Consider the following 25,976-nt stretch of genomic DNA (forward strand, 5'->3'; position numbering starts at 1 on the left):
AAAGAATGGAGACTGAGGTCCCACAGGCATAATTTTATACTTAGCCAGTAATATACTTCCTCCAAGTGACACCATCAGGTTACTTTCGTTTTCTGTAGTTTGTTTATGTGTGTATAAACTGAAGGGGCTTGAGTAGAATCTCATTAAGCTAAGGCCTTTCTCTGTTGAAGTGACCTGATTTGCAGGGTGATGGGGGAATAGAATTGTTTAAGTATCAGAAAGTAAATCATCTGTCAGAAAAACAGGTGGAATGGATAATGTCATGTGAAATTTGAGAAACATCTGTTTGCCTATAACAGTGCCTTGGTCAAGATGGAGCCACCTGGTTGAAATGATGTATCAGGTTACAAAAATCAGAATCTGGTTGACACAGGACATTTTGGGCAGTGTTGTGGGGAGGGGGAAAGACTTACTAGTTTTATAGTTTTAAAGATTGTTTTACTTTAATTTCTGAGGATTTGTTCCCACGCTAGCAGGGAAGAAGAAAGTTGAATTAATGAAAAGCCACCATCATTTTGAGGATTGTGCTCAAAAGTATAGATTGTAACTAAGATGAATAAGCACTATATTCTGAATCTGAATCTTTTGCTTTCTTGCTTTGCTACATTGGCTTGCTTACACAGCTCTCTTTCATATAGGGAAAGGAAAAAAACCCATGTCACTGACTGCATCCATGTGAAATTTGAATGATTAATGCATTTTATTTATTTATTTATGTAATTTTTCTTAGTTATGTTTTACAGAGCTGGATTTACTTTCCTAAGCATAACATAAGCATACACAAAATAAAAACTGTGATGAAAATGATGATTTTGGAAAGGAAATAATAAGAACCAAAGCAAAGTACATTCTCTGGTATATTCTTCCAGAAAGCTTTTCCAGTGATGAGTACACTTATTTCAATGACTTTAGAAATCATTGTCCAAAGCCGATCCCATGGATTTTCAAGTGCCTCAGCTATCCCCTGCTGTATAATGTTCACTTAGAGACACACAAGCAGAATCATTTTTTATCACTCTGTGGGCATGTAGCACAATATATTTAACTTTTGAGCGGAAAAGAAATAGTTGGGGATTCATTTTCAGGCAGAAAGTTTAGAAATAATGCAAAACTGGTTGGTGGTAATTTTGAAATATTACTTGATCTTGAATGGAGTCCTTAATTTATTTTTGAAGCTCAAGCCAGAACTTGCACTGAATGTAGTACTTCTATTTGATTTGTCATGGTTTTGTGCTTACTATCTATTGTACAAGCACTATGATTCTTTTTGTATTTACCTTTTTCTTTCTAATTTCTAAAACAAACTTCTGTGGAAAAGTTACTCCTATTTCACAGATGAGGCAACTGATAATCAGGAGGAAATCAAGAAATTTGCATTTCTGATAACCAATAGTTTTGAGTACCTTGCTATAAGCATATTTATTTCTTGTGTATCTTTCTTGAATAATATCTTTAAATATTTTGTCAGTACAAGACCATGAGAAGCTACATAATTATCTTCTCCTATTCCATGAATTGTTTCTATACTTCAGTTTTCAAGACAGGCTCTCATATAGCCCAGATAGGCTTCATACATACTGTGTAGCCAGAGGTATACTTGAACTTGTGATCCTCTTGCCTCTGCCTCCCCAGCCTTATAGTTTAGTTGTTACAAGTTCAATTTATCTATGTTTACCTTACTTCTTTGGGCTTTGGGGGTCATAGTTAAGAAATAAGTTTTCTTCCACTATTTTTAGTTTTATCTTTTGTATTTGTAGTTCACGTATTTGGAGATACTGTCTATATAGAGTAGAAAGAAGAAGAACTTTTTAAAAACATAGTTTTAGTATTATTTGTTAAAAGAATTCAACAATTTCCATTGGCTTGTGCTGCTGTTCTTGTCAACAAAACCCAATACACTATAAATATAAATATTTTAACTTACTTTGTGTAATTGTCAGTGCTGTTAATTACGCTTGCTGTGGAGTTGGTTTAGACATTTTGCCTCCATAAAAATGAGATAGTAACATACAAATTGGGCTTTCTTGCTGTCAAATAATTATTGAAATAATTTCATACTCACAAAAGAATAGTGGCTTTTAACAATGAATGTAATATGGCCAGAAGTGGTCATTCACATTTGCAATGCCACTACTGTGAAGACCAATGCAGTATTGCTGTCAGAATGAAGCATGCTTGGCTAACAGAGTTACTTTCAGGCTATGTTGGGCCACAAGGTGAAACTCTGTCCCAAAATAAGCAAGCAAAAATAAAAACCATGAAAAAAACCAGAAAGAAAATGTAGTTGAATAATAAATCAATTTGCTCTACAATAGTTTAACCTTGAAATTGGATTTAGTCGGGAGGTAGTTTGGAAAAAAATATATGTGTCATCATTGGTGCCGTCTGTAAAATCCAAGAATTCCTCACTGATTAGCTACTAAAACTTCAAACAGGAAAGAAAAGGAAGCCAGATAATTATCCTGTACTAATTAAACCTAATCATAAGACATTTCATAAAACAAGAATCACAGGAAAGTCATCGCCCATATTTAAAAGGAAGAAAAATGTATTTTAAAGTCTCAGACATGCTTTCTTCCTCATGATTTTCCTTTGACTGAGATTATCCAGAGATGTGTTTCAAAGGATAGCAATGGGTGACAGAATATTTTGGTGCCAGGATATGGATCATTTGATGTACAAACAAACTATATAGAGAAAAAGTTGGCTCCAAAATGAATGTATTTATGGCTTTAACTTTCCTAAGTCAACATTTGTGATGAGCACAATTAGTGACAGATGTTAGACTCAGTATAGGGATGGTTGTATTTACTCCATCTTTAATACTTCTCAGCAAATTTGCTGAACTTATTTCTAGTAAGCAATATTTGTGGCAGAGTAGCAGTACATAGTACATAGAAAGCTCATACTTTTTTTTCAAACTTTCTGTATGATAAATCGTTGGTTTGAAAGTAAAGATTTTAGTCATTAGAAAGATAAAATGTAGCAAGAAATGTTATATCCCATTCATTATTTGGATTGGCCTGGGGGTGGGAAATTGTATAGTATAGATGATAGACAAGGAAAAGTAGGTACTTTGTAGGATGGTATAATATATAAATTTTATGAAACCCCAACCCAAGTCATTGTATCACATTAATTACATTTGTTAAATATCATGAAAAAAGTTACTGTGAGGACACCAGGGATGATTTTAAGGATGCTAAAGTTGCAAAAGTTAATGGGGCAGTTTTGTTGCTGAATACTATTGAGGAAAAGAGCCCAGTTGCAACACCTACTATTCAGACTGACCACATATCAGTCTATTGGGTTAGTTGAGCAAACGTAAAAATACGCAAAACTGTCATTTTAAATAACTTCTTACTGATGTTTAATCAAAATATTTTATACTTTAAGTAAACCTGTCTCATTTTTATCAGTTTGCTATAGTTATAGCAGCATTCAAGATGTTCTATATACTTGAAGACAATCTTCAAGTTAACATTAGACATTTTCTCCTTGCAGTGTAACAACACTAGTACCTGCAAACTTCCTTAAAAAGACTATCAATCCAGTAATATCAGCCAGCATAACATTCTTCACTTTTAATGATGATAATATTCAAATTGATTGAAGTAAAATCTATTCAGGAAAGTCTCACTTTCTATAATTCCTCAGATGAAGGAAGGAGCCTCGCAATCTCAGAATTGTATCTAAGTGACTTTGCTTTTCAACCTGAATATTTTTCACAGTGTCTTCTTTCACCACTTATGATAGTAATTTTTAAGAATTATATAAGCAAACTTATGCTGAAGCATTTCCTAGACACTTTTACTATAGAAGTCAATTTGGTCTTGAATGCATGAGTCAATTTTTGCAAGAGAATGATCTTTTAAGGTTTTCCCCATACAAGGGCATTCTGTGGCATGAACAAACTTATCATTAGTGTAGAGATTTAAATTTTTACCTTAAGGTTTTTCTATATTATTACTGTTTTATTTAGATTATATACTTTAGAGATATTGTGAATTTAATTTCTTTATCAAAGGATAGACCATACAATTATCAATACACTGTGAAAGATCCTATAGTCCTCAGTGATAGTTAATAATCAGAAATCTAAATGAAACACGAAAATATTATTTAGCATATAATACTGCATAGTATATTTAGTTACCTCATAAACATAGAGGAGATTTTGAGATTTCTACAGGCCAAAGTCCAGGTATGACAAGGCAGTTTTGCAAATCAAGTCAGTCTGTTTATTAGGAAAGTTCTCAGGTGTTTTAACTTCAAGTTTCTAGATCCTTTAAAGTTAAAAGAAATAAAATATTAACAAAGAATATCTGAAACCGTCAAGTGTGATCATTATAGAAAGAAATAAAAGGCTTATAGAAATCATTTGTTTTAACTAGTGGCAAAGACAATTGTTTCTGTTTTTGTGTGCAAAGTTAAATGAATATATACATAAAAAGTGCAACGCATACTCACACATGTATATTTATATTTCTCAGTAGTTGAATAGTTTCGCTGTTTCAATTTGATGGTTAAACTTGCCAAAATAATACTAGTTTCTGATTGACTTTCTGTAAGGAAACACTTGGTCAGGACAGAATTAATTTAGTAGGATAAAACTAAGTCATTTATGGAACCTAGATTTTGCTAAAATAGTAGAAACATTTCACAAATTCAAAACAAACAAACCAGTTACATGAGTTACTTGGCTCTACACATTACTCAGTCTCCTAATATTCATCAAATATCAGTTAGCATAAAAACCACAACTCTGCCCGATTTTGTCTCTTTCACAAGAATAAAGTATTCTCTCCTTTCTCCTCTCTTCTTTGTTCCTTTTTTCCCTCCTCTGGATCCCTTTCTCCCAACTCTTGTGTCAGGAAGGCAGCTTATGAATACTCAACACTTACACAGTCCTAAGTTACCCAGTCAGAGTATAGAGCTGCCCCCCCCCCCCATTTACTCTCCTGTATAGCAGTGCTTCCCTTCAGCCTTGTGAGATGTTTCCTGCCTATCTCCCTGTCTCCCATTTGGAAATTGCTTATTTTATTCCTTTGCAACTGCATAAAGAAACATTTCTCGAGGATTCAACTAAAGCAATGTAATAATAAAACAATGCATCTAAGTCATTACTTGTGATTGTAGGATGAGAATAGTGAAAGAGGAGGCAGTAGGAGGCAGAATTACATTCTGAGAAGAGAATATTTGTCATTAAGGAGGCCTTGAGCTCAGGCTTTCAGCCCCATGAAGGCTGGAGATATTCTTCAACTTGTCATAGTTCACAATTAAATAAAAGTATACAATACACAACAATAAGAACAACATCTAAACTACAATGCTGACAGTGAGTCATGACTCTAATACTAGCAAAGACCCTTAGAGACAAAATGCTTTTGTGTTAAATCCCAGAAGTAGACTTAGTGAGTTGTTTTTTAATTGCCCTGTTGAAGTAGAAATATAGCAGTATGTTCCAGGAGCTCTTGGGGTATGCAACAAATGCTTAGGCCCATATAAGTGGCAAAGCCTGATGCATTGCAGTTTATGGAAAAGCTGTAAGTTGGCCTGGAACTTACTGGGATTTGGTATATTAATATACAAAATCAGAGTACTGAAGTAAAATAAACCATCCTACTTTGCCACCTTTCTTTGTAAAGACTCCAGCTCTATCTCTGTATCTGAAGAAGACTTGTTTAGGAAGAAGGTAATTTGTCTTGCAGCCTTATCAACATGCCTGTGGCAAAATACATGGCAAAATCTCCCCTTCATTTATATCTTGCCAATACTGGCATTCTTGGGGTGGGGGGATCCTTGAGGGGAAAATACACTTCCATCTTATTTTCCTAAAAAAATTAGGCTCAAGGAATTCCTCACTTTGTGAGTATTCTAGGTGGCACAGCTTTCTAATAATAAAAGTTAGTTATGTTTTTTAAAAAGGAAACAAATTCAGAAGATATTTTGATGAGAATATTTTACCTCTCTTTGTGAAGTCTCAAATGGATTTGCTTTCTTGGTTTACATTGACATTTATAAGCAATAAGGGGTTTAATACATAATTAAATACTAAGGTTTATTGTTCTAATATTAAAGTATAAGAACTTTTAGGCAAAGTGTTGGAAAGTATGTCCTAAAATAAGTGAGATAGAATTAGTAAAATTACAAGGAGATATTAATATTGTACATGCAAAATTATAATGGAAGTCTTTGACCTCTGTCTCAGAATTTTTATAGATGAAGATGGCAAAAAATGATAAGAATACAATTAGGATGTTTGGTCTCTTTGAACTATGATGAATTCTGCTACCAACAGATAGAGAATAAGCATTCTTTCTATGCACATATGGGACATTTAAAAAACTGACTATATGCTTAAGTATAAAGAAAATATTACAGTTCAGAGATTCAGTATCCTACAGAACATACTCTAGCTAGATTCAATAAAAAATTTAGAAAGCAGTTTCAAAATGCACTAAAAATCTTTATGATGCATTCAGAAGTGGGACACATGCCTGTGTCTATAATTTGGAGGCAATTTACTACTTTACTATAAACTCAAAAGCTTGTTCTCTCAGATACTTAGCTAATACAAGAGTGCCTTTTATTTGTGATAGTGCATATCAAGTAATAATAAATTCACATCATAATTCATAAATATTTGCTGAAGGTCTGGACAAAATATTGCTAAATATAATAATATATTTGACTTACTTGTAGGGAGATTTTTTAATCTCCTTGTAAAAAGAGTTTTTGTTCAAATTCTTTGGCACCATTAGAGTATATATAACATATCTGGCTTGCTGCATAGTTTAAGGGGGATATGCAATAATTAAAAAAAAATACAGAGACAACATGAAAACCTAAAAAACAACACCAGACTAGGACATGATTCAGTCTGTGTCTGTTGTTCATCCTGTCACTGGTTGTGTAGATTAAAGGTTTTGGGGATTAGTAGTGGAGAAAATAGTAAAAAAAAAAAAAAAAGACACAATTTGAATTAGGCAAAGTTGTACTCTACATGCTCCCATGATATTTTATATCTTTCTTCCTTTATTCCAGATCTGAGAATATTTTCACATAAATGTGTGTTTCCTTTAGGTGACTGTCTTAATCCCTTATATTACCATGCATTTCTAGATTGCCTTATTAAATTGAACCACCATTCCTCAGTGATTTTTTAAAATAAAATCTGTTCCACCCCCAACATAAAAAATTTTTCTTGAAGTCATAGACACCCTCTCCACTTTTGACATACTCAGGGTTGTCGTGTTTAACTCTGCTTTTGAGTGGGCTGCTTGATAGAATTGGAGACACTGCACCTCACATTTGTCAGAACACACGGAATACATTCTGTGTGAGTGATAACTCGTCCATATATTGCATACAGAAAGCAGTTTATCCATTCTGTGCTAGAACTTGTGCTTCTAAAGAATTTGTTTTTTTTTTTTTTTTTTTTTTTTTGCCCTTGCACATGCCCTAACACAATGTCTCATGGCTAAGCCCAGAAATATCTTAGTTTAAGAAAAGGTAACAACTCTGTGACAGTGAGAAAAAAATAGTAACTGAGGAGAGAGGGGAAGGAAAGTAAAAAATGAAGTAGCTTCTGGTATCCAAATCCCCTCATACTTTTTAATGTATGGTACTTCTGAGGAAGTATATACACATAGAGCTGTGTAGTTCTCTTTTACTTCATCATGTTCTCACTGTATTTTAATGAATAATGATGCTTAGAAGTGGATTTGAGATAGTGTGGGCCCTAGAGTCATCCGTGTCGTAGTTTTTTTTTAATCATAAAATTGTCTAGATTGTAGACTTGTCATTGTAAAAGACACCCACCTCATGTTTATATGTTCATAAACATGCCATGTATATGCAGCTGCCAGTAGGGACTAAAAGATGGGTTTGGAGTTGGATTCCCTGGAGCTAGATTGTCAGCCACCTGATAGGGATGCTAGAAACCAAGCTCAAGTCCTCTGAGAGAGTAGCTAATGTTCTTAGCCTCTGAGCCAACTTTTCATCCCTGTGGACTGTCACTTAGAATTTGTATTAATGGCCAGCATTGAAGGTTTTATGATGCCACCTACTTGTAAGAATGAACTTCAATGGTTTTGTATTTTTGTCACCTTAGACCTGGCTTATCATTTAGCAGTCTATTGAGGGCATCTCTTAAGTTACCTACTAGCCACTATTCACATATTTTTAGTACACGCACACACACACACACACACACACACACACACACACACACACACAGTTTTAGCCAAGTGTATTGAACTTTATTGTCCATTTTGTGCAATTGGCTGTTTGAGTGCTATACTGTCAGAGAGAGCAGCTCCATTTGCAAATGATGTTACTACATATTTTGACCTATTTTTCCCTGCAGGAGTAATAACAAGGGTAATAAAAGTCACTTGAAGCTGCTGTATAAGCACACATAACTGCCTCAAATTACAGGGCATATCCTAAGCTACAAAGCCACTGGAACCGCGAAGGCCCTCTTCCGACTGTTTCACAGTTCTAGTTAGCATGACCATGAATATCCCAGATTTCTGAAGAGGAAAAACATTAATCTGTCTGGTTATTCTGGTGCTTCTGTAGCTTTTTGCTTACAAAGTCTGGTTCAGTATGAATCCATTTACTACAGCTAGCCATGGTTTCTGTATTTGGATGATTTGCTATGAGAGAAAGAGGTGAAGTACTTGGTGCTCTCACCACTTCAGGCTGCTGGACTTGATCGTGTGTGTGTGTGTGTGTGTGTGTGTGTGTGTGTGTGTGTGTGTGTGTGTATCACAACACATATAATACACATATTATATTCTATATAGTTATCATATGTTTTATATATATATTATATATACTATATAATGTAGATAGTTAGTGAAGGTTTCAGTATAGTAGCACAGATGAGATTCAGTATAGTAGCACAGACCAACCTTGTGTGGGTTTGGCAAGAGCCTTGGCTCTGCTTGCTTTTAATAGGTCCCTGCCCTCTGACATGGACTAGCATGTATCTCTCCAACCCCTGAAGCTTTCTACCTTAAGAGAATTGCTTGGAACTTTTAGTGGCCTCACAATGGAACCACAGAGAAGATTATAGGGTTGAAGAAAGTAAATTCACCTACTGATAATCAATTGCCTTTGGATTCCTGGAGTACTTTGCATCACTTCAGCATTTAATACGCTTTGTCTGGAAATTTCAGTGTGTCATCGTGATTATTAAGCACTACTGTCTCTCTAAATTTTCTCCTAATTTGTACGGCATAAAAAAATTATCTATAGCCCCACCACCACTCACATGTCTACACTCACCACTTATCCATCCCCTTCCTTTTTAGACTCATATTGCAATTAAGTTGGTTTAGCCCAGTACACATTTGCTAAATGCCTATGACCCTAAAATTAAATAAAATTAAAATTGCCCTTAGACATCTGTCATCTAGTAGTAGATGGATAGGTAAATGATTCTTTAGGTAAAAGGAATGTATGAGATCTCAGTCACATAAAGTATCAAGGCATTATATAATTTAAGTTTATGTAGCTTAGGTAACTGAAGTACAAACTTACCCTCATTTTATGCAAAGATATGACATAGCTTTATAATATTTATAATGCTTTAAAACAGTTTCTTCATTAGAATTCTTAATAGAAAATGACTCCTTTTTAACCTCACCCTTTAACTGGCAATGCTTGCAATGAAAGTTGTAGTTTGGTTGTAGAAGTCTTACACCCTAAGGCTTCAATAGTATTTATTCAGTTTCAGGCTCCATCTGCTTTTAACCACAATCATTTGCCTACTCTGAGTTTTCTTTAAGGTGGGAAAGGATCACACCTAGGAAGACTTTTCCAATTTTGATACATATACTCTGCCAAAACCTTTGTACCAATGAGATGTTCGTGCAAATATTGAATAACATATTCTAAATAATGCTCTCTGGCAGCCATTCAGTCTCATGTAATGATCACCATGTGTGTTTTTTCAGTATACTAGGCTTTGTGGGAATGAAAATGGATGAGTCTTGATAATTTTGTCATTTAGTAATTATCACCTATCTAATACCTGCATATTGGAGTCCCTTAAAACATATTTTTAAAAAATCTAAATTTGAAGCACATAAAATTCATTTTTTTTTTCAAAATATACTACAGCTCCTTCTTGGAGAGTGATTGATATTTCATGTATGGCCTCAGTTCTCACCCTCTGTCTTCACCATATCTTTGCTGATTTTAATCACGCCTCAGTTCTCACCCTCTTTCTTCAGTATATCTTTGCTGATTTTAATCACGCCTCAGTTCTCACCCTCTATCTTCATGATATCTTTGCTGATTTTAGTCACACCTCCAAGCACTGATTACTCTGATCACATCTGTCAATTTGGGCTTCTTGAGCTGTATAATGAAAGGATAAAAAGGAAAACAAAATGAGAAGACATCCATGTAAGAAATAGTACCTTTATTACCAGTCTGAAGTGGGACATGCTTAGAAGCAAGAATGGCTTGCTAACCTTTGAACCCTCAGCGAACCACATCTTTTATATTTCTGCATAGATCTGTTGATAGAAACTATTATGTTAGCTATGTTATCTCAACAAGCACTCCAAGAGACTGCTTGTGGCTGCCTGGTGGTGGCACAAGGATCAGTTGGATATTTTCCTAGGGATCAAAACAGATGATGAAGTATAAAACTATGTAAAGGAATAACAAGTCACACAGTTATAGAATGGACATGAATTGTCTTTCTCCACTACAACCCCAACTGAAAAGAAAGAATGCCATGGAGATTATGTGGTTTCAGTTTGCCAACTGAAAGCAAAACAAATAACTGGAGGAACTCCGAATGAATGATTGAAGAGAAGGCAGTTTTTTCACAACAATTTCTTTAACTACATAATATAAAAATTGTCTAATGAAAATTACAAGGCCATCAAGAACTAGCCTATATTCTTTCTAGGGGAAAACATAGTAATTAACTGTTGCAGAATGATGGATTTTACCAACACAGCTGTCACAACTGCTATTTTAAATCATTTGTTATGGTTTAAAATGTATAATCCCCCAAGAAATTGATCATTACTGCAATTCAGTGCTGATTTTTCAGTGCCTTACCAATTTTGAGGCTTGCATCAGACTTGCTGTGGATATCGCTCTGTGCGAATAAAATTCTGATTGGCCAGTGGCTAGGCAGGAAGTATAGGCAGGACAAGAAAAAAGAGAATTCTGGGAGGTGAAAGGCTGGGGCGGAGATTCTGCCAGCCGCAACCATGACAAGGAAGATGTAAGGTAATGGTAAGCCGTGAGCCACATGACAAAGTATAGATTAATAGAAATGGGTTAATTTAAGATAGAAGAAGTAGATAACAAGAAGCCTGCCACGGCCATAAAGTTTCTAAACAATGTAAGTTTACTTGGTTGGTTCTGAGCGTCTATGGGCCTGGCGGGTGAGAGAGATTTGTCCTGTGGGCCAGGCAGGAAAACTACAAATGGCATCCCTGGGTGGGCATGAACCACCAACCTTTCGGTTAACTACACAGACTATTAGCTAACAAAAGCTAGTCATAAAGTACACAACTAATGACTTATTTTATCAGTGAGATTCTACTTTTTCCACTGACATTTCTGATATAACTAAAGCAGGTGTGCTCTGACATTCTGTTTTCATTTTTCTGCTGTATTGTCATTCCCCCATTTCCTAACATTTTTGTGTTTAGTAGGTTGAGTGTTCCTACTCAGCATTGCCTGATGGTATTTGCTTATGAAGTTCTATCCACTTGAGACCACAATTTAATCCCTGATCTTTTCAAATGCTGTGCCATATTCATGTTCCAATTGACATCTGTACCACTACCATGAAGGTTTCCCAACTATTCTACTGTAAATCAGCAAACAACTGGAAGAGACATTACTCTACACCTAAACAGCCCCAAAGGCAAGGGGAAGAGTTTAAAATAAAGAGGAATAAAAGCTTATTGAAAAGATCTGTGCCAACAGAAAGGAAATAAGGGCTTGGAAAGGTAATTGACTTACTGGTCAGATAGAAGCTGGTAAGGCTAAGTGTCAGGTGATCAAGACACTGATAATTCATATATTTATTCTGTTGTTATAAGTTCAGCTAAATTTGCTTTTGAAACCTTAGTGTTTAAATTAGCCTTACTTTATTCTTTTCAAAAGACTTCACAAATTGTAATTATTCTTTAGTATAGCACTTGAAGGAGTCTGACCACGAAGTGGTAGTACAAGTTTTCTTGAAACTCTCACCATTGTGTTCATGACTGTCCCTTAACTTTTGTGAATATCGAGGGTCAGTCTTCAATGAAAGAAATAGTATATACACTTATATACATATACAGTATATATACAGATGTTTGTATGTGATCACTGTCTTAAATTTATGGGTATGTAGCCTTTTCTATTAATAAGATATGTTAAGAATTTTCAAGCCATTGAAAACCAACAGCACAATAATGAACACTGATTTTCCCAGAGGAAGCAAACTAAATAATGCTACTTATTTGATTTCTTAAATTAATTAAGAACACAAATCTTTGCCAAGTTGAAATTAGCACATTGAGGGATTTATGTTCTCTCCTGAGTTATTTCAAATAGATCTGTGAAGAGAATACAGGTTTAGTTGTGAAGGCATTATAATTTTTTAGGACGGTTAATTGGGATCTTATTTATGTCCATTTTTATGGTAACCTGTATTCATTGTCTTGAACCCTTTAACATATTCTGTTAGGGATTCAAGAACATATACGATTAACCAGTCTCTGAATTTTCTTTTCCCTGTTATAGGCATATACATTTTAAAAGTTGTGACTTCAGATAGTTTATCTTTCTAGTATTTTTAGTGTTTTATATTTTAAGAAGATTAATATTCCAGTACAACTACTAATTTCTGTATATTATTGATATTTCCATAGGTAAAGTGGACAACAAAATCCAATTCATAATTTGGGCTTTTCAATACTCAGTAGACTTGAGGAAAATCTTAATGTTTTAGAGTACAAAGCCTATCTGATTTCTTAGCATTTTCTACAAATATTTACAGAAAATTTCACATACATAGAACACAAATTGTACCTGAAAAAGGAAAAGGCACACTGAACCCCACCTTACAAATGCTGCACTCCTCTCACTATAGCATAGCTTTCAGCTCTTATCTGCAAACAGCTTCCACTTAATCAGCGAACCACAAGATGGCACTACTGAACAATTAGTTTATTTCAGAAAGGTGCTTCTAGATTCTGTAAATGGCTGCTCAAGAATAACAGCATCCTTCAAAACTAATGTCAGTCACTTCCAATGAATTACAGTATGACATGAAGAATAGTGACTCCATTGTGGAGAAACTTCACAGGTCTTACATTAAGTGATCAAGGTCAAAACTTAATTGTGTTGTAATACTCTTTACCCTGATACATATGTATTGTTGTTGTTTGTTTTGGTTATTTTGCTCTTTTTGGGGGGCCTGACACCCAGCTCCCAAATAGATCACACATGGAGGCTTATTCTTAATTATGAATGCCCAGCTTTAGCTTGTCTTAGTTTCTAGCCAGATTTCCTTATCTTAAATTATCCCATATACTACCTATGGACTCTGGGCTTTTCCTGTTCTCTTACTTCTGAAAATCTTACTCTTTCACCGTGGCTTGCTGTATAGCTGGGTGGCTGTGTGGCTGACCCCTGATGTCCTCCCCTTCTCTGGCTCCTAGATCTCCCCTTTCTACAGTTTTATCCTTCTATATATACACTCTGCCTGCCAGTGCCACCTATCCTTTCTCCTGCCTTGCTATTGGCCAGTTCTTTATTAAACCAGCAGGTGTTTTACACAGGCACAGCAACACAACTTCACAGGGTTAAACAAATGCAACATAAACAAAAGTAACACACCTTAAAATAATATTCTACTACATTTCCCCCTTTTGTCTAAATAAAAATGAAGGGGTTTCAACTTAAACATAGTAAGACTATATATAATAATGATTATCAAGTCAGGATTACATTCACAATATTCTGTACATGTATAGTTAGCATATTCTTAGAAAATAATGCATTATCTATCCTACCTTATTGAATCTAAAATTTTTACACTTAATTTACTTTCTGTCATAACTAAGAGAACCTGCAACTATAACTATCTAGTCTTCAACTCCATCAAAGACCCAGAAGGATGTAATATTACCTAACAACAGAGACATTTGGCTACCTGGACAGTCATCCAGTTACTCTGCAATGTTGGGGCATCCATCTTCAGCGTACATGCCTAGTGTATCTATCAGACTTTTCTATGAAGCAGGAATTTTGGACTGTCCTGCCTTGTTTAGGCAAAGTTCATCAGTCACTTTCCTCTGTATCCTGCAGAATACTTGGAAGACTGTTCTGTGAAGTAGGAATTTTGAAGGACCACACTGCCTTGTTTTGCCAAAGTTCAACATTCTTTTTCTTGTGTGCCCTGCATGTACAGTCTACACAGTACATTGTCAGCAGTCAAATGCAAGAACAGTTTCTTTGCCTAGTGGCTAACCTTGCCATATTCAAAGCAAACTCCATAAGGAGTTTCTTCAATGCCCATCATATCTGAAGTAAATTGGTGCTGCCAGGGGCAGATGTGTCTCATTATCACGAAAAACCCTAAGTTAACGAAACATTTTAGATGTCATATTCTGTCTTTAAAGGGTTTTAAGACTATCTATCTAAAATATATCTATGATATGGAAAGCATACCTAACATATCTACAATTTTGATTGTTGTAAATGACTAACCACTAACCTATGTTTCCTGATTATTCTATATAGTTTAGAATAACAGCTTTCAAAAACTAGAAATTACCTTACATTTTAAAATAAACTGCATAGGTACAATACCTTAAACAAGAATAGAAACATATATACAATATGTTGTAACAAAAATAATCTTAAATTTTTATCAGTATACAAAATCCTTTAAATAAGAGTAGAAACATATATAAAGTGTTGTAACTGGAGTATTCCTGTGTCCACCCAGCTCCTGTAACCACTCAGGCCCAATTAAACACACAGCAATTCCTATTATTTATAAACTGTATGGGCATGGCAGGCTTCTTGCTATCTGTTCTTATATATTAAATTAACTCCCTTTCTATTAATCTGTAAGTTGCCATGTGGCTCGTGGCTTACCGGTACCTTAACATCTGCTTCTCCTTGTGGCGCTGGCAGTGTCTCTCTGCCTCAGCCTTCTACTTCCCAGAATTCTCCTCTCTCTTTGTCCTGCCTATACTTCCTAAGTGGCTACTGGCCAATCAGCATTTTATTTATCAATCAAGCATAGCAACATATATTTACAGCATGCAGGACATCCCAAAGCACAATGTAACATAAATAACTAAATTTGTGTCAATATTCTATATTCCCCTAAATGATAACAAACATCCATAACCCTCCAAATAACCAACAGCCACCCACAACCTCCAATTCTTGGGAATGTGGGAGTAGTTTTCTTCATAATTCTTCCTGTTGTCTGTGGACAAAGTATCTTTAGGGTCCCAAGGAGAAAATTTTGAGATGATGACCAAGTTTTGGGAAGGCCAGAAATAACGTTTGCTGATAGATATCACATGTCAACTTTCAGGAGGTCCCACCTAATCAAACCTGATTCTTATTAATCTTGAAGGAATCCACTTCCTCTGGGAACAAAACTCCAAAGAATTTTTGATATCCATTTGACAAATCTATTTTTTGACTTTTGAAAAGTTAAGGCATTCCTAAAGTATATAGGCTGATTTATTTCAACAGCCCCTCTTTCAATTCCAGGTCTCTTTGCAGCTGTTGTTTGTTTATTAACAATCAAATTACAAAATCAACACAATACTACACAGGATCCAGACTGCCTGTATATTTCCCATCTTACAAGACTTTTTTTCCCTTTTACTCTCTCTTTAAAGACTTTATTTTATAAACCATTCATTTTTTTATGACTATACCCTTTTTGTTTCTTAAGCCTAGGGACATTGTTAAACACACTGTAACCTGCTTAGAGGATTTTCTGTCTGGACCTCTTTTTCTGCATATCTTAACCTTTACTGACTGCACAAGCAAACTTTTAAACTTTAAGGTACACTTAGTTTCTCTGCATGTGGCTCTCAGCTGGCTCCATCCACTTCTCGGTCAGAAAGACAAGCATGAAACTGGAGGCCATTTGGATGTTTATCTGTCCAGGAACTGTGTTCAACCTTCCCATAGCTCTAGAATGTCAATGCTTGCACTGTGGGAAGGCGTTTTTAGTTTTTTGTTCCTATTTAAAGTACTAGCTGCTCACAGGTTCACTGGCTGGCAGAAATGATCCAGCTAAAATGCTTAAAGAAGCCATATATTCTTTATTTCCCAAAGCTTTTTCAGGCACTATGGAAATTCGAGTGCCTCAAGTTGGTACACCAATTTGTTGTTGTCTGTTTCTGGCTCTTTTTGGGGTGCCTGCCACCCAGCTCCCAAATAATTCATACGTGGAGGCTTAATCTTAATTATGAATGCCCAGCCTTAGCTTGGCTTAGTTTCTAGCCAGCTTTCCTTAACTTATATTATCCCATCTAATACCTATGGACTCTAGGCTTTTCCTGATCTCTTACTTCTGTAAATCTTACTTTTTCTCCATGGCTTGCTGTGTAGCTGGGTGGCTGGGTGGCTGTCTCCTGATGTCCTCTCCTTCTCTGGCTCCTAGATCTCCCCTTTCTTTCTTTCTTTTTTTTTTTTTTTCCGAGACGGTTTCTCTGTGTAGCTTTGTGCCTGTCCTGGAACTCGCTTTGGAGACCAGGCTGGCCTTGAACTCACAGAGATCCGCCTGGCTCTGCCTCCCGAGTGCTGGGATTAAAGGCGTGTGCCACCACCGCCTGGCAGATCTCCCCTTTCTACAGTTTTATCCTTCTATATATACACTCTACCTGCCAGTGCCACCTATCCTTTCTCTTGCCTTGCTATTGGCCAGTTCTTTATTAAAACACCAGGCGTTTTACACAGGCACTGCAACATAAACAAAAGTAACACACCTTAAAATAATATTCTACTACACATGTGATAAAAGGGACACTTCATTTATTTGCTCTTCACCCCAAGTGTGTGATCTTAGAATAATTACAAGAAAGCATCAGATAAACTAAAGCTGAGGTATATTATCCAAAATGGTTGACCAAATAAGCTGTAATATAGTTTAAAGGAGTATCATGCCAATATTGACTTTTAATGATTATACTATGGTCAATGTAATATACTAACATTACAGAAAGCTGAAAAAGAATACATAGGAATTCTGCATTTTTTAAACTAAAAATAATAAATAATTTGAAATTATTTCATAGTAAATGTTTAAATAAAAATCAGTGTACAGGGAGAACTCTGAAAGGTTATCTTAATAACAACAATTTATAATTATGTACTTTTGAATATACTAGACATCTATGGAAGCTTGTAATGGTTGTGTCTTAACCTAATAAATGATTTCAAGACCTAGGGTGTAGCTAGTTTCCCTTCAGGAATAGCAAGTAAATTCTTGAAACTCCACTTTAGTGAATAATTGTACTACAAAATAATTGTGTGCAATTTTAAAATGAGCATCAATCACAGATTGAAAGGCTATTAACGAACTGATTCTTTAGACCATGAGTACTAGCACTTACTGACATTCAAGTACCTCACTAATGTGTGTTTACAAGTATGGTGGTGATGGATTTCAAATTTTGCAAGGTTTAAATTTTACTCTCAATCAGAGAAGATGATATATGATTAATATCTTTGTTAGTATGGCAAATGCTTTATATTTCACAGACTAGTAGTATGAACAGAATAGCAGTTTGACCCATGAATAACCTTTTAGAATCAAAGTAAAGAAAGTTGTAATTCAATGTGCCTATGGAGAAATGCAAGTATAACCAAATAAGGTCACAATCTGAAGTACAAGGTGAACTTGCAATTTGTAAGAATACTGTTCAACCTATTATATAGCCCAAGAATAATTTTGTGCTAGAGAACTATCATATAAGGCATTCCACTTAACTTACTCATAGTAACACTGGATTGGAATTTTTCTTTTACCACAGAATGAAATAATTTTTTTAAAAATCAGCAGCCACAAAATAAGCTCTAACTAAAAAAATCTTTATGTTCACATTAATATTATTATAAATCTATGATTTGCATTTAGGCTAAGACTGTACTGTTAGAAATTATTGTGATTCCAATAAGAATATTTCAGAACATATTTCATAAATGTGTCATTCTTACCAGTGGACATTATGGAAGAAATTGTGTGTGTGAAGAAATATTCAATAGGAAGATATCTCTGCACAGTATATTCATATGTAGGTCAAAAAGTATAGAATAAAATGTCTTCTTTTTGTTGTTACCTTCAATTGAAGATTTGTACTTTTCATATGGATTCTTTGGTGAAACACAAATCGAGACTATTACTTATATTAAAAAATAATAATTTTAGATGATCAATTGTGTCCACAAATTATTATATGCACAAACATCTAAGCTACCTAATAAACTTGCTTCATTTTCAGTGAAGTGCTTTGGATTTATGTAAATGTTGATAACAGTTATGTTCACTACAAACACATATACCTATTTATTAACATGCTGTGATCTTGATTTAATTATAATATATTTCGCTTTATTAGTTTCTTGATAGCTGAGTAAATAACAAAAATTTGACATTTATCACTATCCTTTCTTTCAGGGAATCCATGAAAAGACCGGTTCATTCACGGCTGTTAAAGTAATGAATGCCCGGAAGGTAATCAATACTGTGGCCTCTCTGTATTCTGCATGCTTAAAACACTGTTGTACATGGGATAAACAACTCCAAAAGCACTGTTTTGAAGTCATGATTTTATATATTAGTGAATTAACATGAAATAATTACAATTATGTAATCACAGTTAATAATGTATTACACTTACTGGTAGTTTTATTTCCACATTAAAAATAATTCACTCACACCATAAATTGCAAATATTTGATATTATAAGCCAGTTGGGGAAATACCTGTCTTCCTCTCTATTTTCAGTTGATTATCTATTGTTGGGGATAGCAAAGAAGATATTTCCTTTAGTATTTGTGTTAATACTATTCTGCTCTGTCATATTATTTCTCCAATAATTTCTTTTGAGAATTGAGGCCATTAGATCCCCAATGACAGGTAGAAGGGAAGAAGTTGCCAGAGATGCACATTTTTCATATATTTTCTGACATATAAGCAACAGAGACAATTTAATTGGCACTGTTCCTGCTAACATTCATAAAATTGTGGCACAGTTCATAATTTATTGTCAAGGAACTTGCAAAGGACTGATTTCTGCCCACTTTCTTTAGCTTGAGTAATTCACTTTCTCAAGATAATATTAACATGAACATAACAGAAGTTAAGAAATTTTTATTGTATATGTGTGCTAAAGCAGCACAAAGTATTTTGGCATAAATGATTGCAAAATCATACTAGTAGGTCTAATAATATTTTCTTGGTTGTTTACCAGACTCCTTTGCCTGAAATAGGAAGGCGGGTGAGAGTGAATAAATATCAAAAGTCTGTTGGATGGAGATACAGTGTGAGTACTAAATGTCTTCATTAGCACCTCCTTAGTCTTGACTTGAATTTTAGGTTTCAGCTCATTGTTATCTCTACATGGGTTCCTTCTAATATGCTCCTGCTGGAAATGATAATGCATATCTCCTCTACTATTCATACAGATTCACTCATCATAGTTGAACACTAACATCTGTCAAAGAAGAAGGTGTAATAAATTATTGGCTACAGAGGAAAATTAGAGTATGTCTACAGAGTATAGAACCTTCTCATTGGCAAGCAACAGAGGAAGAGCTGACTGTACCAAGAACAACTTTTTCCTAAAAGTGACCTTAACAAAGTCATTTTTACATGTTACACACCTCCTTTAGAATCAGTTTCTGTCATCCAACTATTTTGATCACAGACATCATTGTATATGAGCCAAATTATGCTTGAACAGTCTTCAGAACTTTGTCCAGAATGCTTGAACACAGGAAAGACTATGAAACCCTTTCTCCTTGCAGAATTTTTGAGATCTCCCTTATCTCAATGATGACTGGCTTTAGAATAAGTTCAAGCATACAGAATTACAGTTTTCAAAAGATCTTAGCTTTCTATCAAAATATTTTATGAGACTAAAACCAAAATTATTATATATATCAATATAAATCATTGATCAATTTTTCTAATTTTCTCTCCTGCAGTCAAATAAATAAGGTTCAGATATTTTTCAGCCTTTATGCCTGAATAAATATAGTGTCATGTACATTAAACATAACTCTAATAACACAAACTCATTTAGAGTCTTTCTAGGTATATGGAAAAAACCCATTACCAAATACCTTCATGATTTATCTGTTATACAACAGGCTTTTTTGTTTATAATGTATCATAACAGGAAGCAGCTATAACTAGCTTTAGTACATCAAAAACCCATTAAACAAAAGAAAACTAGAAATTATTTGGTCAATTCTGTTTTCCTCAAAAGTTTATATTAATTAAAACATTTTAAAATCTCCAAGACCTTTCTGGTATTCTTTCCATATAAAAAGGGGATTTTAATTGTGGCATTGGTAAATTTACAAAGGGAATTCTGGCATCCTTGAGCTGCCTTCTGACAAAAAGCAGGGTATTCAGACTAGTCTGGGATCAACTGGCACAGAGCCAGGAAACACTGGAGCATCATATTACTGGGAGATGTGTGAGAGTTTTAAATTACCCACTTGGCCTGATGGATATTATGTACTTGTGTGTTTCTTACAAGCTCAACTTCCCGTTAATTGAGAGTGGCAAACACACTAATGCTTTCCAAACATATCTGATCTTCATTTATTTGTTTTGGGAGAGTTTACATTTATGTGGAAAACCCACTCTTGGAAGTTTTGTTGTTTTTTTTTTTAAGTCATGTATTTTGAATTCTGTGATTATGTTTTAGTAAAGGAACATCGTTGCTGGCTAATCAGTTAGCATCTCAAAATCAGCTTGATTACTTTGGCTAAAAAGTGTGTTAGTTGCACATACATAGATCTCCTATGAAGACAGGAAAATGTTCGTGTCTTCTGTATTTTTTAAGTAAATGGAATCTTGGGAAGATTAAGTGGGTTTCCTACTATGGAAAATTAATGGTAAAAAGAAAAGTACTACTAATACTCTGAGTACTTGCTCTTTTCTAAAATCAACTTATCTTTTGATAGAGTTGTCTTTTGAAACTATGCTTTTCACCTCAATGATCTCACCTAATCAGGTGGATTTGGGTATTAATAAATTGATAATTCTTAAAAGGAGTACTTCAACATCCCCTAAGCACCAGAACCATATCTCCATTCTTTATAATTGTATGTTGCCCACCAAAGGATATATAAGGATTCATTGCTATGGATAGATGTGTTTTATGTATTGATCAAAATTTTGAAAGAGAAATATGCAGTTGTTTAGATTAAAACGAATTCCACATATGTATCTCTGTAGCTATTGTGGGTATGTATCATATATTCCATATGTGAATTGTGTATTCATCACTTCAGTCTATAGCATGCACTACTCTGACAGAATGTGTACTACAAAACTTTTAACAAGAATCTATGAAAATAATCAGTGAGATTGGATCATTACATGTTTTACAGACATGATGATTAGGAAAACAAAATTTTTATAAACTTACTTTACAAGATTAATATCAAGTGAACCCATACCTTTAAAATGTATTAGAGGATAATCACAACTTTTTCTACTAGCTCTACAAATGTATGAGAAAAAATCTGACTGAAAATAGATCAAATACCTTAACATGAGAGTTACAAAATGATTTACAAACCATAACATAATTAGAAAAAACATAAAAGTAAATATTTGTGATTTTTATTTGATGACTCTTTAGATATGAAACAAAAAGTACTAACAATAAAACAATAATACATTGGACTTTATCAAAAGTAAAAATGTGTGTACTCCAAAGAAAACATGAAAGTGTAAGGCAACTAAGAATGGGTGAAGATATTTATAAACCCACTATCTAGTAAATAATTTGTATCTGTAATATCTAAAAAAAAAACTTATATTTATATAATTAAAAGACAACCCAATATTTAAATATGCAAAGAATTCTTTATTTCAATGTTTTGCAACACACACACACACGCCAATAAGAAATTGATAAGATAATTTGAAACTACTTTGTATCAGGGTATTATAAATTAAACCACACGATACTATCATTTCCGTCTCAAAGAACAGATATAACAAATATCAGAACATCCTGTATAGGTTATGTTAATAAGGCAATGTGATGCAGTTGCTGTTGGATATGAGTTTGGCATTTCATCATATTAACCATACTAGAAACATCAGAATGAAATGATGTCCATTAATAAATTTCACATGAGTGCTCATAGAAACATTATTCATAGTACCCAGAAGGTAGAAATAACAAATGTGCCCATAATTTGATTGATTGTAAACCAAGATAAATGAAATACTAATATTTTATGAATGGTTATTTCATGTATAAACCTTAAAAATAGCTGATCTGAAGAGACTACATATTATAAAATTTCATTTATGCACTTTGGATAGAATGTAAATTAGTGGTCTCTCAGAACTAAGATGAGTGTGGTAGAATTGGGGGTAGGCTATGAACCAAAGTTTATGGAGTTTCATTTTAGAGGAAAAAATGTTCTGTGATTGCTGTGATGATATTAATATATATCTAAGTTACTAAAAGATGGGTGTTACATTTTAAGTGACCAAAGTCTATAATATGTGCATTATATCTCAATAAAATTAGAAAAATATTGACACCATTTATTGAATACTTTCTCAAGGTGACCTTTAGTTCAATCTTTCTTTTTACTTCTAAATTATAATTTTCCAGGAATTTCCATTCACTGTTAATTCTTGAAGTCTTATTTTGAATCACTATAGAATATACTGTTACTATAATATTTTCTTTTATAAATATATTATAATTTTGAGACTAAATGCCACCAATTTACATAGCTTAGAGCTTTGTTGTCTGCTTTCACTGCTTAGGATGAAGAGGAGGATCTCAGGACTGAGCTCAATCTGCTGAGGAAGTACTCTTTCCACAAAAACATTGTGTCCTTCTATGGTGCATTTTTCAAGCTGAGTCCCCCTGGCCATAGACACCAACTTTGGGTATGTTTTTCTTTGCCTTTGTCTTTTTTCATAAGAAATGTCCAGCACAATGTGATATTTGCTTTCCTACTAGAAAACTTAAGCCCTCAACTGTTCAAGACAGTATTGCAAAATGTATTCTGACTCCTTGAGACAGCATCATAAGAAATGGAAAGAGTAGCTTAAATGCCCGTCTAAGAGCTTTTCAATTGCATGGAGGAGGACCCAAACAAACACTATTAATTTATCGTTCAAATTGTAAATTATAGCTTTGCTCTTTGTCCTTTTTGCTGGTACATAGGTGGCTTGATGAGCCAGAAATAATAAATAGATGAGGATAAATTTGAATTAGCAATTGACATGAACAGATAGCTACATATTAGGTGTTTTGACATATGGGCACTTATGCATAAATATAGCTAAATGGTTCATTGATTTGTCATCATGGCTGAACTATTATAAATTCCAGATCAAAAAATATAAATTTCAGTAACTTACAGGAACCTAGCCCAACTAATCCACAGTTACTAGAATTTTTCCTGTACTCTACTATCTTAGATAATGAGTTTTAGTCAGTGATATCTTTAAAAACAGAGTATTTGGGCCATAAACTGGGATAATGTTTTTAATAATGATAAAAAGTGTTCAGGTTCTTCTAGTGTCAATAAAAAGCCCTTCTACAGTCTACATAATAGATTTGGGGAATTTGTGCAATTGATGCTGGAGAAATGCTTACAATGACACACTACAATGAAATTCAAACTTTAGCACGAATCAGGAACTTCTGGAGAACTTTCTGTAGCACAGAATGCTGGCCCACCTTCACAGATTTTAGATTGAGTAGTTCTGGAATATGTGTGAAGTGTGGACTTTCTAGTAAGTCCATAGAAGACTGTGATGCTTCTAATTTAGTAACAGGACTCTTAGAACCATCAGTTGTCACAGTTGAAATTTTATTAAATAATGTTCCACAACTCCATGGTTACTATATTTAATATTTCTGTGTGTATTATATTTTTCATAAAATATTACAAATTTAACTTTCACACAATATGTAAAGTTATTAGAAATATTAACTCATTATCAGATACATCAGTACTCTGTTCATTCAGTCATTCTAGCCCATTAAAAAATGAAAACAAATCCAGTCTTAACAATGAGCTGTAGATTCTTTGAAGACTTTCCACATTTAGGCAAACTAGTCTCTCAGATATTCCTTATTTTATTTTCCACTCCAGTCAACAGTCAGGCTTCTTCTCCTCACAAACTTCTTTTTAAGGTCAAGAGCATCTGTTCTTTTATATATATATATATACATAAATTATCTTCCTTCTAAGTACCTCAAACTACAACCTACAAAACCTACATGCATGGATTAGTTCAAATCCCACCTGCTAATGAAACATTCAAATGTGCCTCCTGGTTTACCTAATTTCACAAATTCTCATTCCATTGCTGTAATTTTTAAAAATATTTTATGGTTTTATGGATCTTCTGCAGATTGTGATGGAGTTATGTGCAGCAGGCTCAGTCACTGATGTAGTGAGGATGACAAGAAATCAGAGTTTAAAAGAAGACTGGATTGCTTATATCTGTCGAGAAATTCTTCAGGTGAGTATTCAAATAATCCTTGCCCTGATCTTAAAAGAACCTAGCTCTAAAACACACACACACACACACACACACACACACACACACACACACACACAAACACACAGACATACACACACAATTATACATACATACATATGTGTATATATATATATTTATATTTATACTGTACACATGACTAAAAGCTCAAATCATAGTCTTGAATGGCTCTCTGTGAGATTCATGCTACTATGTTCATCAAATCATGGGATTGACATTACAGTTTTTTATTTTTTAATCATAGTACTATCATCATAGACTAAGATGAGGTCTAATCAGGAAAAGTTAGTGTTCTACAGTGTGGCCCCAAACCATCTGCAGCCTTTTAAAAGGGCAAATATCAATTTGAAAATAGCCCCACATTTCTCCTTACTTCTCACATTAAATTGGATGAAAGGAATGAGCTTCTTAGTCAGCCAACTTTAATTGCTGTTCAATGCTTAAGTCATTAAGGGTCACCAGAAAAGGATATTAATAAAATGAAGATTATCCTCAACACTTTTGGAATGCCATTCTTCCCATTTTGTCTGAATTTTTTTTTGCAATAACAATACAAATGTATTAAGAGTGCAAACCATATGCCAAGTTGGAATTTCAGTTAATCACAAATTAGTTGTGTGTGACCTTTAATCAATTTCTTGATTTCCCAAGGTCTCATTTTCCTTACCCATAACATAGGAGGATAGCATATCTCCCAAAGGGATTCTAGAATAACTTAGCAATGATTCCATCTAAACATTTAGCACAATGTTTGGTACAGAATACAATCTCAATAAATATATTATTAGTGCCCAACTAGTGTGTGACATGATCTCACTGAAGTGCAAAACTGCATACCATGGCATCGTCTAGCCAGGTCATGGGGTTCTTTCTGTGGTGAATGGGCTTCAGCCAACACCAATTGTACACACTTTAAAATGAATTTCCATATTCTCTCAAATTCTAGGCCTACAGACCTCACCAGAAAATAGTTTAGACTAAACAAATGTTTGGATAAGAAACAGAACCAAACAGCTAATAGTTAAGATGTCCATGTCTTTACTGTCATGGCTAGGCAGAAATATAGAGGCTATAAAGGAGGATAGAGTTTCCCAATCTATATAAATAGTACTTTTTGGTATTCTTTTTCTTTCATGAGTATTCTGATTTATTTTCCCTTCCTTATAGCCAA

General features: G+C 34.2%; 1 protein-coding gene across 1 annotated transcript in view; it reads left to right on the forward strand.

Moving 5' to 3' along the window:
- Nrk (Nik related kinase) overlaps positions 1–25,976 on the forward strand; it is a 100,172-nt gene that overhangs the window by 28,582 nt on the left and 45,614 nt on the right. The window contains exons 3-6 of the mRNA XM_036175669.1: positions 18,695–18,751; positions 19,491–19,562; positions 23,051–23,176; positions 24,656–24,766. Of these exons, the coding sequence (XP_036031562.1) occupies positions 18,695–18,751; positions 19,491–19,562; positions 23,051–23,176; positions 24,656–24,766 (366 nt within the window). The remainder of the gene's footprint in view (positions 1–18,694; positions 18,752–19,490; positions 19,563–23,050; positions 23,177–24,655; positions 24,767–25,976) is intronic.

This window comes from Onychomys torridus, chromosome X (assembly GCF_903995425.1).
Source record: "Onychomys torridus chromosome X, mOncTor1.1, whole genome shotgun sequence".
NCBI lineage: Eukaryota > Metazoa > Chordata > Mammalia > Rodentia > Cricetidae > Onychomys > Onychomys torridus.